This window comes from Equus przewalskii, chromosome 16 (assembly GCF_037783145.1).
Source record: "Equus przewalskii isolate Varuska chromosome 16, EquPr2, whole genome shotgun sequence".
NCBI lineage: Eukaryota > Metazoa > Chordata > Mammalia > Perissodactyla > Equidae > Equus > Equus przewalskii.
In genome coordinates, this window is record NC_091846.1 from 68,107,689 (window position 1) to 68,120,930 (window position 13,242).

A 13,242-nucleotide genomic window follows, 5' to 3' on the forward strand; every position below is an offset into this window, starting at 1 on the left:
TGTTTGTGACTTTTAAGGACAGTTTATCCAAATGACAGTTTACAGCTTGAATTCACATAAACTCCTTAGAAGGAAACTATTTATGGGGTTAACTGTGCATGTGCAAGTGCATGTGTGTGCATGTGTGCAGAGAGAAGGGGCGGAGCAGGTGAGAAGGGAGAGAGGAAGGCAAATGCTAAAAAATATTTATCCCTCTCAGTGTTGTAAGGCAAATTATCTGTAGATGACCCATGCCCACCTGCCTAGAGCAGCCCCTCTTGTCACCAGACACCCTGATGGTCTGCTAGCAGCTTGTGCCAGTCAGCTGGGCACCCTGAAGGATTTCCACTTCACACAGTTCTGCAGGATGAACAATTTGGCCCTGCCAGGTCACAGGGGAAGGCGGGCCTTAGCACATGTTCACTGCCCAACCAGTGGGTATAAAAAGCTGCCCTCAGCACCCTGACAGGGGAAAGGAAGAGAGTGTCACAGTTCCCAAGTACAAGTGGGCTAGTAACTGGCTGTGAGGTGAGGGAGGAGGTGACAAGGTTTGGAGTACAGAGTGGGGAGCAACTGGAGTACTGGGAGAGGGCAGGGAGGAGACCTGACAGGCCCCACAGAGGAGGTGCTGAGTGACTGGTCAGGGAGGAAGATGAGGATTCCCCCAGGGAGGTGGTTATTTGAAGCTGAGGGTGTCAGGGGTGGGCATGCCATGTTTGAGGAGCTGGGAGTAAGCAGGCATGTCTGAAATGTGGGAATAGTGGGGAGTGAGAGCAGACAGGTGGGCTGGGGTTGGATTGAGGATGCTGAATGCTCAGCTGTTCCCTCGGCCCAGAATGCTTAACCCCTCGCTTTCTTCAGATTATCACCCAAAGTCACCTTCTCAGTGAGGCTTTCCCTGCCACTCTATCTCAAAATGCCACCCCTTCTCATATCTCCTTTCCTTGCTTTATTTTTTTCTCCTTAGCACTCATCACTCTCTGACATTCTACATATTTCACGTAGGTAGAACAGCCGGGGATTTTCATCCTTGTTGTCCGACTGTATCCTAAGGCTGGGCACAGTTGGTGCTATGTAAATATTTACTGAATGCTTGAATACCAACTCCAGGGCCACAGTCCCCCTTCTTGCTCCTTAAAAGGCAGTCCAAGTTTGTTCTGGGGGAAGATACTTATGTCTCCGAATGAATGTTTTTGTGTGTTTCTCTCCAAATTTCAGAGTCAGTTGATTTAGGTGTCATTAATAGTTTGGTGGCATCCTTCCACTTTTTCTCTCCTTAAGTATAAATAATCCTGAGCACACACAAGGTACTAAACTCAATAAATATTACCTGACAGCCCTGATAGACTAATTTGATTCATTTGACTTACTCAGTGAAAACAAAGAAATCTCTATGAGCTTAAGTCTCTTCAAACTTAAAGAGGATACAGAGCAGTTAATAAAGACTCAACATGCAAACATAAAAAGCACGTAAAAAGCCATGTTGCTTGCCATCTAGGTTACTGCCACCACTACAGACAGTGCTATGAAAATGGTGGAATAACACATTTTTGGAGTGAGCAGAGTTTTTTGTTTGTTTTACTTCTTAGAGAAATAGCCTAGAGGACTAGTGACCCAAGGAGCAAAAACCAAGGTGCCTCCCGGGACGTTACAGCAATGTCTTAGCTACAGTGAGAACACATTCACTGGTTTATCAGGAGTTTAAAAATGATCCAAGTTTATGGGAAATGCCTAAGTGAACAGCATATGTAAGCATTTCAGCAATCACTTGCATTCTTTTTCTTTTAAAGGAGGAAAATGCAAGAAAGCAAGCGTCACACCCCAAACCTACCTACAGGAGTGTCATTTGACTCCACAGTTGGTGAAAGAAAAGCTAATTCATGAGAAAAAAGGAAAAGCAAAACAAATAAAAATAAACTACAGTAAGTAAAATGAATTTCTATTGTTTAAGCAAAGGAATTTTTCAATGAAAAAGTCACACTGACAGGATCTATAGTCTGGTAAGTTTGCTGAAAACTAAGTTCTCATATAACATTTTATTAATATTTTTTAAAATGGAAATTTAACAAGAAAAAAATTAATTCATCAATGAAAAAAATTGGAAAATTCTAACGTCATGTTTGAATCAATTCTCCTTTCTTATCAAAAATAAACGGCTTTCTTTGTGAAAAGACTAAGATTAATATACATAAAGATTACCTTGGTATCTTTGAATCCTGCCTTTTCCAAAAGGCATTGGTAAATTCAAAGGAATATAATGTTCGTGATTGCACACTACGCGGAGAAATTCAAACTTGTATTCAAAGAGAGTCTGCAGGAAAAAACATTTAGTCATAAGTTAAATACCTCACTGGATACTTTATACAGCATCCTAAAAAGACCTATGGGAAATAATACACCCATTCTTTAGCTTGTTGACTGTCTTGGAACTGCATGCTCTATGCTATTTTACAGATTTTAGATAGGCTGTAGGGATTTGTTTGAAAATGGAGAACACATTTCATTAAACAATGTCCTCCACTGGCTTTCAGGGCATTTATTATTTATGCTCCTCCTACTTCAATAGAGGATTTCAGGCAGCTTATTATTATAGACAAAGACTCAATACAATAAAAAAATGAGTAAGGCAGAGCTTTAAAAAAGACACACAAGAGAAGAGACAGAGAAAGGCTACGTGGGTACTTCTGTTACCTTGTTAAATAAACTCTGATTCATGACACATATACTTGTAGTTTTGCAGTTGAGAAGTCATTTCAGGTGTTGACAAGAAAATCAACAGGTATGTTTATTTCACATTTGGAATTATTGTGTCCCTAACATCTCACGTGTTAATGGAAGTAAGTACTACTTAGTACTAGTTAGGATTTCCAAGAGAGGGAGTGAGTAGTGCCTCACGGGCTGAAAGAAAATTCTGACGTGAATCGAGAGAAATAAGTGGGTATCCAATGTGAATCTGCGAGACAAAAGGAACAGTGTGTAACACACACACTACCTTCGGATCTCCCGGAGCAAAGCAGCTGATGTAGTTGTTGATCTGCTTAAAGACGAAGCCCCTGTCCATGAAGGTGAAACATCTCTGCAGAGGAAACAATCCATAAAGGTACACAGTTAGGCCCGAACTTTTTTTGGAAAGTTGAGTTCAAATAGCACTTATTGTCAATAAGTTTAACCATTAGCATAAAAACATCCATCGACATTAACTGAGCACCTACTATATACTGGTCACTCTACCAGAAGAACATTTTAGTCACTTAGAGGTCCCCACCTTGATGAACATGGCAAGGCTATGATTCGCATTCTTAGACGCTTCTGGGTTATCTCGAAACTTCTGAGTGATGTGAGGCATCAGCATATTCACAACAGTTTCCACTGCATGATGATAGGATGCAGGAAATCTCTGGTTTCGCAATAACTAAAAAGAATCGAAAGCAAACATTATTTTTGAAGTCACAATCTCTTGGGGAAAAATATCTCATCCCTGAGTCCATTTAAAAACCCAGATCCTAATCTTATTTATCTGAAATGAGATACGATGAATTCTTCTTTCCTCTCTCAAACTCTTGTACAAGTATTCTAATACTTCGAATAAGTGCTGTGGATGAGATCTCAAACTTCAGTGCAATAAAGAGCACCTTGGAGATGTCTGTAAAAGTGTGCAGACGTGCCTCGAACCCCAGATTCTGATGCAGTGCTGCATTTCCACCAACTACTTTTGGTGATTCTAATGCCTGCACCTCTCAAAGATCTCTTTAGAAAATACTGGCTTAGGTTTAAGCTTCAAGTATTCAAACAGAAAATACCCACATTAGTGATTGTATGTCACCAGTTGAAACTGCTTAGAAGCAATCTTCTTCAAAATAACTTAATAATTTTTCCCCTCAAGACTACTTACCTAAGAAATTACACTCAGACCACTTAGCAATTAGCTACCACTTACTGTATGTCTTCCACACATCAGCCTGCACTAGATATTTTTACATACGTTTTCACTAAATTCTTTTACCCTTACAAGTTTAATCCTCATTTACGGAGGGTCAGAGAGGTCAGGTAAATGCGACCTCAGTCACACAACTAACAAAGATTCAAACTCAGATCCACCATGAGTCCAAGGCCTGTGATCTTCCTGCTGTGATACAGTGCTGCCCGCCCCCCATAAATGGAAGAATTTACTGAGGGCCTGAAATGTGAAAGGGACTGAATTAGATGCTCCACAATATTTATCTATTCACGCATGTGATTCTAACAGCCACAACAGGGGGTAATTTTCATCCCCTGTTTTACAGATGAGGAAACTGAAGCTTGGAGAGATTCAGTAACAAGTAATAAATGACCTTTAATACCTCTCCTTTCCTTCCTTTTAGTGGCAGAACTTTTGGGTTTAACAGAGGTACTTGGCTGCCCAGCTGGAGACTACATTTCCCTGCCTAACTTGCAGCTAGATAAGGGTCATGTGACTGAGTTCTGGCAAATCAGCTGTAATAAGAAGAGACACATGCTTCTTCCAGCCATGCCCATAAAAGGAACTGCCTGCTTTCCTAGTTCTCCTCTTAACTACCACCGATGCCAGCTTCTCAATCATCTGAATGAAGGTGACACCTGGGCTGGATAATTGGCTAGAAGGAGCTTGAGTCCCTGAATGACCTTGGGGGACAACCTTCTCCACTCTCTGAGCTGCCTCCTGGTCACAATTTTCCAAAAGAGAGAAATGAACCTTCTATCTTATTTAAGCCACTATTTGGCCTGTTTGGGAGTGCCAAACCAGTATCCCAATATAAAACAAATGGTATTTTGTGAAACTGGAACTGAAATCTAGGTATTTCTGACATGAAAGCATGTATTATTTTAAGCATTTTTTTGTGAAATTTTGAAATACTAGCTTTATAATAATCTAAATTCTCAAACCAGTAACAAGACAATCTTTGTAAACTCATATAAACTAAAGAATCCACTGAGGCAAGGATCAAGTAATAAAAATTTGAACTTTACCTACTTTCAATAACAGAACAGTAAATTTTGAAATTCCAAAGGCATATTGTTCCATATGTTCAGCCAATAACTCTATATATCCTGAGCTATCAGCCTCAATAGATAATCAGCTTCAAGGATGCCAGGGAAGGTCAACTCTAACCAGGAGGCACAACTGCTAGCTACCCAAGCAGGCCACTCCTAAAAATGAGGTCTCCTGGGGCTGGCACAGTGGCACAGTGGTTAAGTTCGCACGTTCCGCTTTGGCGGCCTGGGGTTTGCTGGTTCAGATCCCTGGCACAGACCTAGCACCACTTATCAAGCCATGTTGTGGCAGGCATCCCACATATAAAGCAGAGGAAGATAGCCACGGATATTAGCTCAGGGCCAATCTTCCTCAGCAAAAAGAGGAGGACTGACAACAGATGTTAAGCTCAGGGCTAATCTTCCTCAAAAAAAAAGAGGTCTCCCAAGAAATGCCTATAGCCTTCAGAATGGGGCTGAGTCAGTGGCTGCTAAAATCATGAAAAGTGGATGGGCAATTCTATAATGAATGGATGGGCTATGCACCACATAATCCTACTAGTCAATATTATCAAAACTAAAAGTGGGACAACCAGACATTGTATGCCTCCTGATGTGATGCAGTTGTACCAGCTATGAAGTAGCCTCAGCAAAAGCAATCAAACCTGAATGGACTCAAGTCTCTAGATATCACTGCAAGTTTACAGGAAACACAGGGGACAGAGAACCATGTCACATAACACTGTGAGGTTACAATCAGCAAGTCTAAAACATGGGAAATTCTGTTAGATAAATGTCCACTTGTTTTTAACAAATACATTGCATTTAAAAAACAAACAAATGGAGAGGGAACATTTTGAGAATCCAGGAAACTTCAGAGACACAACAACCAAATGCAATGTGTAGACTGTGTTCAGACCCTGATTCAGAACAACCAGCTGTCAAATGACATTTTTGAGACACCTCGGGAGAACGGAATACGGAGAGGGTGTTAGATGATAAAGAAATATTGCTGACTTTGTTGAGTGTCATAATGGTACAGTGGTTACATCTTTTTAAAAGGCTTTATCTGTTAGACATGATACACTAAAATTTTTAAGAGATGAAATAAAATATTTGGGAATTGCTTTTAAAACACTCTAGGAAAAAAATGTGAAGGTGGATATATAAAGTAAGAATAGGAGAATGTTGGTAACTGTTGAAGCTGGTGATTGACATGAGATTCATTAAACTATTCCCTTTCCTTTTATACTCACTTTAAAATCTCAATAATAAAAAGTTTCCATTAAAAAGAAAGAAAATGTGGTGAAGAATGGTGGATAATTAACATATCAACCAACCAACAATGCTGCTCAGTGATTAGATGACCACTCAGTGCCTCTGAAGACTGAAATGAAGCTCTCCCTGCAGTGACAGACAGCTGTGGTCAACAGTCCTAATTTGGCAACAAAGCAGTGAGATAAGACACACATCTAAAAGTAATAAAGACCAAGGTAATTAGATGCTTTTATGGAGATTACTATAAACTGAAATGGAAAAAAGTAATCCAGGATAATAGGCTGATGTCCAGGGGGGTTGAGTATATAAGCGCCAACTCAGGAAAGAGGACACTGAATCACTAAGAGTCTTCTCACCTCAACAAAACCCCGACTCCTGACCATGTCCTGCTATGGGATCACCTCTCAGTGCTGCTGCAGTGTCCCCAGTGGCCCAACCACCATCATCTGCTCCTCCGACAAATGCTGCCAGTGGGGGGTCTGCCTGCCCAGCACCTGTCCACACCAGATCAGCCTCCTCCAGCCAATATGCTGCACCCCGTGCCCCCTACCCTGCTGTGAGTCCAACACCTTTGTGCCATGCTGCTGGCTGCTCAGCTCCTGCCACCCGATCCCAGGACTGAGTGGGATCTCCCCGATGACCCATATTCAACCTCACTGTTGTCTGCCCTGCTGCGAACAGCCAAGTCTTTGCAGACACCCACAATAGACTACACAACATCCTATATGTATGTCATCTGGGATCTGACAATCACTGCTGCCCAGATCATTGCTTCATACAAGGACTTCGCAACAGCCTTCACATATTCCATTCTTTGTTCCTTACTTTGTTCCTCACTGTGTTCTTCTGCTCTCTTGGGTTTAGAGATCTCTTTTCTATGGGCTATTTTACTGCTCAGTGAGATATAATAAATAAGACTATTAGCTAATAAACTTCATTTTTCTGGCTTAGCAAACAACAACAGAAAAGTGATAGGGTACACAAGAAATTTGCCAATGACATTTCCTAGCAGTCTGAAGTTTCTCCCTCTTATTGGAATCCCTACATTACTTCTTCTCTCCTCTAGTTTCTTCTACAACTTCTTTTTTCTCCTATCTCCTCTTTATTTTCATTCACAAAAATCAGTCTTCTCTCTAACTTCTCCATGCTTATTTCTCTCTCTACCCTGCTAGTACATGAGAATAGTGACTCAGATCTCTGACTGCAGAGAGCATAACTGACCCACAGCCCAGCTGCTGTGCTCTGAAATCTGCTTCTGCATTTGCACCACGGCCACACCTTGCATGAGCTGCTTCCAGCCAATGACTGAGGGTGGCAGGGATACCAAGGCAGGCTTGTTCCTAAGGCATGTGGGACGACTCAAACTTTGCAGTGGCCTTGCTCAACTTGCATACAATTGCACATCAGTCTAAGATATTTCCTTCCTTTCCTCCCTCCTTCACCTTGGGTCAGACCTGCACTGCCATTTGAGAACTTTTCCACCCTCTTTTGGGCTTCTTCCCCAATTTTCCTCATAGTCATTGCCCCTAAAAAAACTCCTGCAGGATAATCCCATCTGGCAATCCAGACTAACACGAGAAAAGCTTAGGCTTATGATTTCGGCAGAGTGGTGCTCACAGATCTATTTCTCTAGTTGTGTCTGTTCTCTTCCTTGCCCAAACCTCAATCTCCACCTCTCAACAGGAAATTTGTTTGGCTGTGCCATTGCCCCTTGCGGCAACAACTGCTGGTTGCCTCCCAATATCTATTCTCTTTTTTCTCTCATAGTAATAGAACTTCAACATTTTAATTGGGTGCCTGGACACTCAGAATAAAGACTACATTTACCAGCACCCCTTGCAGCTAGGTGTGGCTAGCTAGCTAGCATGTGACAACCTCTGGCCAATGGGGTAGCAACAGGTCATATCCTTACAGAAAAAAGATGCATCTTTTCCTTCCTGCTGGCCCCATGTAGATGTGGTGATGAACTCAGTTAGATCAGGAGGACGAGCAGTACTCCAGGTAGACAAAGCAATGAGATGGAAGGAGTTCGGGTCGCCGGTAAACTTTGTGGAACAGAACCCCCATGCTAGCTTGGACTTTCATGTTAGAAGAAATAAACTTTTTTTCTCTTTAAGTCATTGTTATTTTAGATCCCTGTCACAGCAGCTGAATCTATAGCCCTAAACCTTAAGATATCCCAAGCAGAACTTATCACCTCCCATCTTCCCTAGTAAACCATGTCCTCAATACAGTTCAACGGCTCTGTGTTTCCATGCTCTCAAATTTAATATGTAGGTGGTCTTTTTCTTTCCCCACTCAAATCTGACTTTACTATGTTCTGTTTTGTTTAAGTCAGGTTTATTGAGGTTTAATCTACACACACTAAACTTCACCCTTTTAAGGTATACAGTTTGGTAAGTCTTGAGAAGTGAACACAGTTGCGTAACCACTACCACAACCAAGATATAATACACTCCTATCACCATAAAAGTTCCCTCATGTCCAATTGAATCCTTTCCCCTCACCCCCAGCCCCTGGAAACCACTGCTCTGTCATCTGTCCTTATAATTTTTTTTTCTAGAATGTCATAAAATGTACTCATACAGTGTGTAGTCTGCATGATTACAGTGACTTCCTTCACTTAACATAATGCTTCAGAGATTCAGCCATGTTATTGCAAGAATCAGTACTTAATTCCTTTTTATTACTAGGTAGTATTTCATTGTATGGAGTTACCACAATTTGTTTATCCATTCACCAGTTAATGGACATTTGGTTGTTTCCAGTTTTTGGCTATTATGAATAAAGCTGTTATGAACACTTGCATATAAATCTTTGTGTGAATATGTTTTCATTTCTCTTCAGTAAATACTTAAAGGTACAACTGCTGGGTCAAATTATTAGTTCTCTCTTATTCATTCATAATGCTTTCCATCCTCATCCTCAATGTCACCTCATTGCCCCCAGTGCTAGATCTTCATCAGCATCACCATAAAATGTCATTTCATGTTATTACAGTTAGAGAGCTAAAAAATGACAGGCTATTTCAACTCCAGGGGGAAAGTAGACTCATTGATACAAAACTTTCCAAGCCACTCTGCTAAAATTTGTACGCTCTTTCATCTTGTCACTCCTGTTAACGAACCTACCCTCCCTCTCTGTGGTCTCTACCAAATTGTCTGTTGCTGGGCCTCAAAGCTCCCCATAATCTCATTGTTATTTCTGAGTTAATCTTGTTTTTCACTTTTCCCCTCTGCTCTAAGCCTGAGCTCCACCACAGAGCAAAGCCACAGAGGCCTTACCTGAACATGAGCTCTTTCCTCTGCTTAACACTCACTCTCCTCCCCCAAAATATGGTATCCTTCTAGGCCCAGGTAAAGTTCCATCTCTATCTCCACTTTAATCTCCTATCATTTTGGAGCTCACACATACACCTTCTTGCACTTTTCTCTAACTGTTCCAAGCTGAATGTTTTCTTTCTCCAAGGACTACGTCAGCTTCAAGGTTGAGGATGCACTCTCTACTCCATTTGCATTTCTCCTCAGTGCTCTGCACATGGCAAACAACTGTTTGAAATGCTTACTCATGGATGGAAGTACGGATGTTAACATTCTGCCATCATATATGTACAGTGTTTACAAATATAGTTTAGGGGACGTCTAGGCAGTCCATTTAGAACATGAACCATGCCATCCTTCTTCTACTTTTCAAATGAAAGCTCTTTCCTTGCTCAATTAACCCAGAAAATGGTTGAAGGCTAAACAACTAAGAAACACTTAAGTGTATATATTCATCCCACCCTATGCTAGGTTTTCCAACTTCCTTAAAGTACACCTGTAGAATGCTAGCAATTTTCTTGATTCTCTGTGGGAGGAAAGGAAATTCGAAATGAGTCTGCTGAAATTATAGTTGCTAAATATAAATGATAGAATAGAAACACCTAAAATACATTGACCATAGAGGCAGAATGATGTTGGGTGTTGGGAACTCCTTAGCAGGCCTTGATGAGGTCTGTTTTATATTTTCCTTAAAAACCACTTATTGTAAATTCTAAGCACATGTCACCTATGAAACACTCAAGTCTGGCACAGTCATATGTAATCAATCTAAACTTTGCAGGTCCATCTGCGGTAGTAAGGAAATTGTTTATTTTAGATGTTAGTTCAAAGAGGGTCTCTGATTCACAGCCTTCCTCAGCAAATGTAACAAAGTATAGTTTGATTGGCTGGGGATGGCAAGGAGGACACACAGTGTCGCCTCCATCTTCAGCAAGAGTGTGGTATTAGAAGCAAGTATAGCAGTATGCAAATTTATCTCTCCACATAAATATGCATCAAATGGAACGACCCCACTAATATCAGGAGCGCACACTGAAGGCCTTGGCTCAAGAAGGCCTCAGCTCAGTTGTGCCCCCAAATGCTGATCGATGCCAGATATCCTTGGGAAGGGCACTTGAAGCAACACTGAAAGCATGTCTGGTTCTTATATGAATCTACGGCCCAGGTGCTCGTATAAGACCAGTGCATGCCTCGTTATGGCACCTTAAGAAAGATTCACCAATGAGGAAAAAAATCAAGGTCAGGATTATAAACACACTGGATGACATTAAAAATCTTCAGTCTAAAAATATAAAAACTCTGAGGGGATTTGATCATGATTTTGGAAATCACAAATGGTACAGGAATGGTGAATGTGAACTTGTTCCCTAAATTCAGAACACTGGGGCTGGGGACTAGCACATACAATTCTTAAGATGAAAACATAAGACAAATATAAAAATAACCAATTCAAACATATAAAACTCATTACTCTTAGCATATGAGGCAAACTGAATGAAAAAATGTGACATTAACTCCTAGATCAACAACACGTGATTTAGAGAAAGAGTAGCATGGTATCTGGGGTGACGTGGCAGCAGAAGTCAGAGGGGAGCCCTCTGAAAGTGAAAATGTCAAACTCTCCAAAGTGCTAAGTAGGTGTTTAGAATCTCTTTTTATGGTAAGTTATGTTATGGTTAAGCTTTCTCCTTTTTGGATGCCAGTGTTTCTTTTTAAGCTGGATAACAATTTTAAAATAAACTACTTCTAAAAACTTTCTGAATATTGTTTTAGGACCAAGATATAATTAACTTATGAAAAAGGTTGTGCAGGGTAGCATTTGAACGGTTTGTTCCAGAGAGCTCCACAACCAATTTCCCAGAGGCACTGGAGAAGTAGGTTATAAGGCTGGAAATGGCAGAACATCTGGGAGAGGCTGATTCAGACTCTAGCACGAGTTCTTGGCTCTGCTCAGTTGCATGACCCTGGGCAGTTCACTTCTCAGGTCTATACTTCCATATCAACCTCGGCGAAATAGGGAGGAGGTGGACCAGAAGGTAGCTTTCAGGTCCCTACCATCCCTAAAGTTTTATGGTTTAATTTGGCATCTTGAGAAAAGAACACATACAACTAAATTCCTTTATTAAATTTCTATCACAGTTCTCGGAAAGATGCCAGTGATACTTGATTTTAAATATAATTCTTGTGAGTGTCTCAGAAGTGTCACCTCCTTGACGATCACTTCCATGGTCTAATTGAACACTTTCCCATCTAAGCTCTGTGAGGGCACAAATCACCCCACATTTAACTTTGTAACCCTCACGCCTGCATATAATAAGGGCTCAATGAATGCCTTCTGAACAAATCATTTATTTTTTTAAATATAATCAAGTCACCAATTTCTCTGAAGTGATCGCCATTATTTAGAGCCCAAAACAATGAAAAATCCAGTGGGGCCCTATTAGGGACTGAATTGTCTCCCTTCAAAATTCATATGTTTAAGTCCTGACTTCTAGTACCTTAGAATATGACTGTATTTGGAGATGGAGTCTTTAAAGAGGTAATTAAGTTAAAACAAGGTCATTGAGGTGGGCCTTAATCTAACTGGGACTCGTGTCCTTATAAGAAGAGACGATTAGGACACATACACACAGAGGGAAGACTACATGAAGACAGAGGGAGAAGACGGCTAACCACAAGTCAAGGCGAGAGGCCTCAGAAGAAACCAACCTTACAGATACCTTGATCTCAGACTTCTAGCCTGCAGAACTGTGAGGAAATAAATTTCTATTGTTTAAGTCACCTAGGCTGTTGTTACGGGAGCACAGGCAAACTAAGACAGGCCTAAAGCCTATTGGGCATATGACAACATTTTTAATAAAAAGGCAATATATCCAAATGACCTGCATGTATGTGTGTGCAGGTGCTTGTGTGTGCATGCGCTTGTGTGTGCATGCACGCACACTTGGCTGCACACTGCCAAATAGACAATCTGCTAGATTTTTTCCTTGGCAAGCTGTTCTGGCATGATTTAGATGGTGCATTACTCTGTGAAAGGCAAGGCCCACCTCCATCTGGCATCTCACTGTGCACTAAAAATGGATTTAAAAGAAAAAAAGAAAAAAAAGGAAACCAGCTGGTCAGGCACCAGTGCCCACTCTACTAGAGGAAAGTATGACTTTAGGTTCTGAACCACCAACCTTCTACCTGAAAAAACCTAGCAGCCTTTCCCAAGACTTCCTCTGAGAGTTCAGATCCCTTGTCCAGGGGGCCAAGATCTTGACCCTTCCTCCCTGTGGTCTTCCCTCTTTCCCCCATTTATTATGAGACTGCCAGGCACCACGACCACCACTCCCTGCACGAGCCCTGCCAGCTCTCTACCAGACTCCTCGAGACCCTGCTTCTGTATAGCTACAATGCAGCAAGAATTCATAGTCATAACAGCAACTCCAAGATTCCATACATCTCAGAAGGACTCTGCAACATGACCACTTGTGTTTACTGCACTGGAATTTTATAAAAATTTATCTACGTTGGGCTTCAGACAGCCAGCAGTGGCCAGTCACACCTTAAGAGGCATCAGTCCAGAGATGAGCATGGAGACAGTATAGGGACCCAGAGAGGCACAAAGGCACACACACCCACGCACCTCAGCGAGGAGGGCTGGTGGGGAGACTGAGTTATCTCAGAGTCCATT

At 41.4% G+C, this 13,242-nt stretch overlaps 1 protein-coding gene across 46 annotated transcripts in view; it reads right to left on the reverse strand.

Moving 5' to 3' along the window:
• The window catches only part of DOCK9 (dedicator of cytokinesis 9), a 269,565-nt gene that overhangs the window by 70,450 nt on the left and 185,873 nt on the right, over positions 1-13,242 (reverse strand). For 27 of the 46 annotated variants that reach the window (XM_070579148.1, XM_070579130.1, XM_070579124.1 and 24 more), the window contains exons 28-30: positions 3,245-3,391; positions 2,972-3,055; positions 2,179-2,290 (exon numbers count right to left, since the gene is read on the reverse strand). In XM_070579148.1, coding sequence (XP_070435249.1) covers positions 2,179-2,290; positions 2,972-3,055; positions 3,245-3,391 — 343 coding nt within the window. Of the gene's footprint in view, positions 1-1,810; positions 1,853-2,178; positions 2,291-2,971; positions 3,056-3,244; positions 3,392-13,242 lie in introns of all 46 variants that reach the window. The other 19 variants (XM_070579155.1, XM_070579145.1, XM_070579140.1 and 16 more) reach the window with 1 other exon arrangement.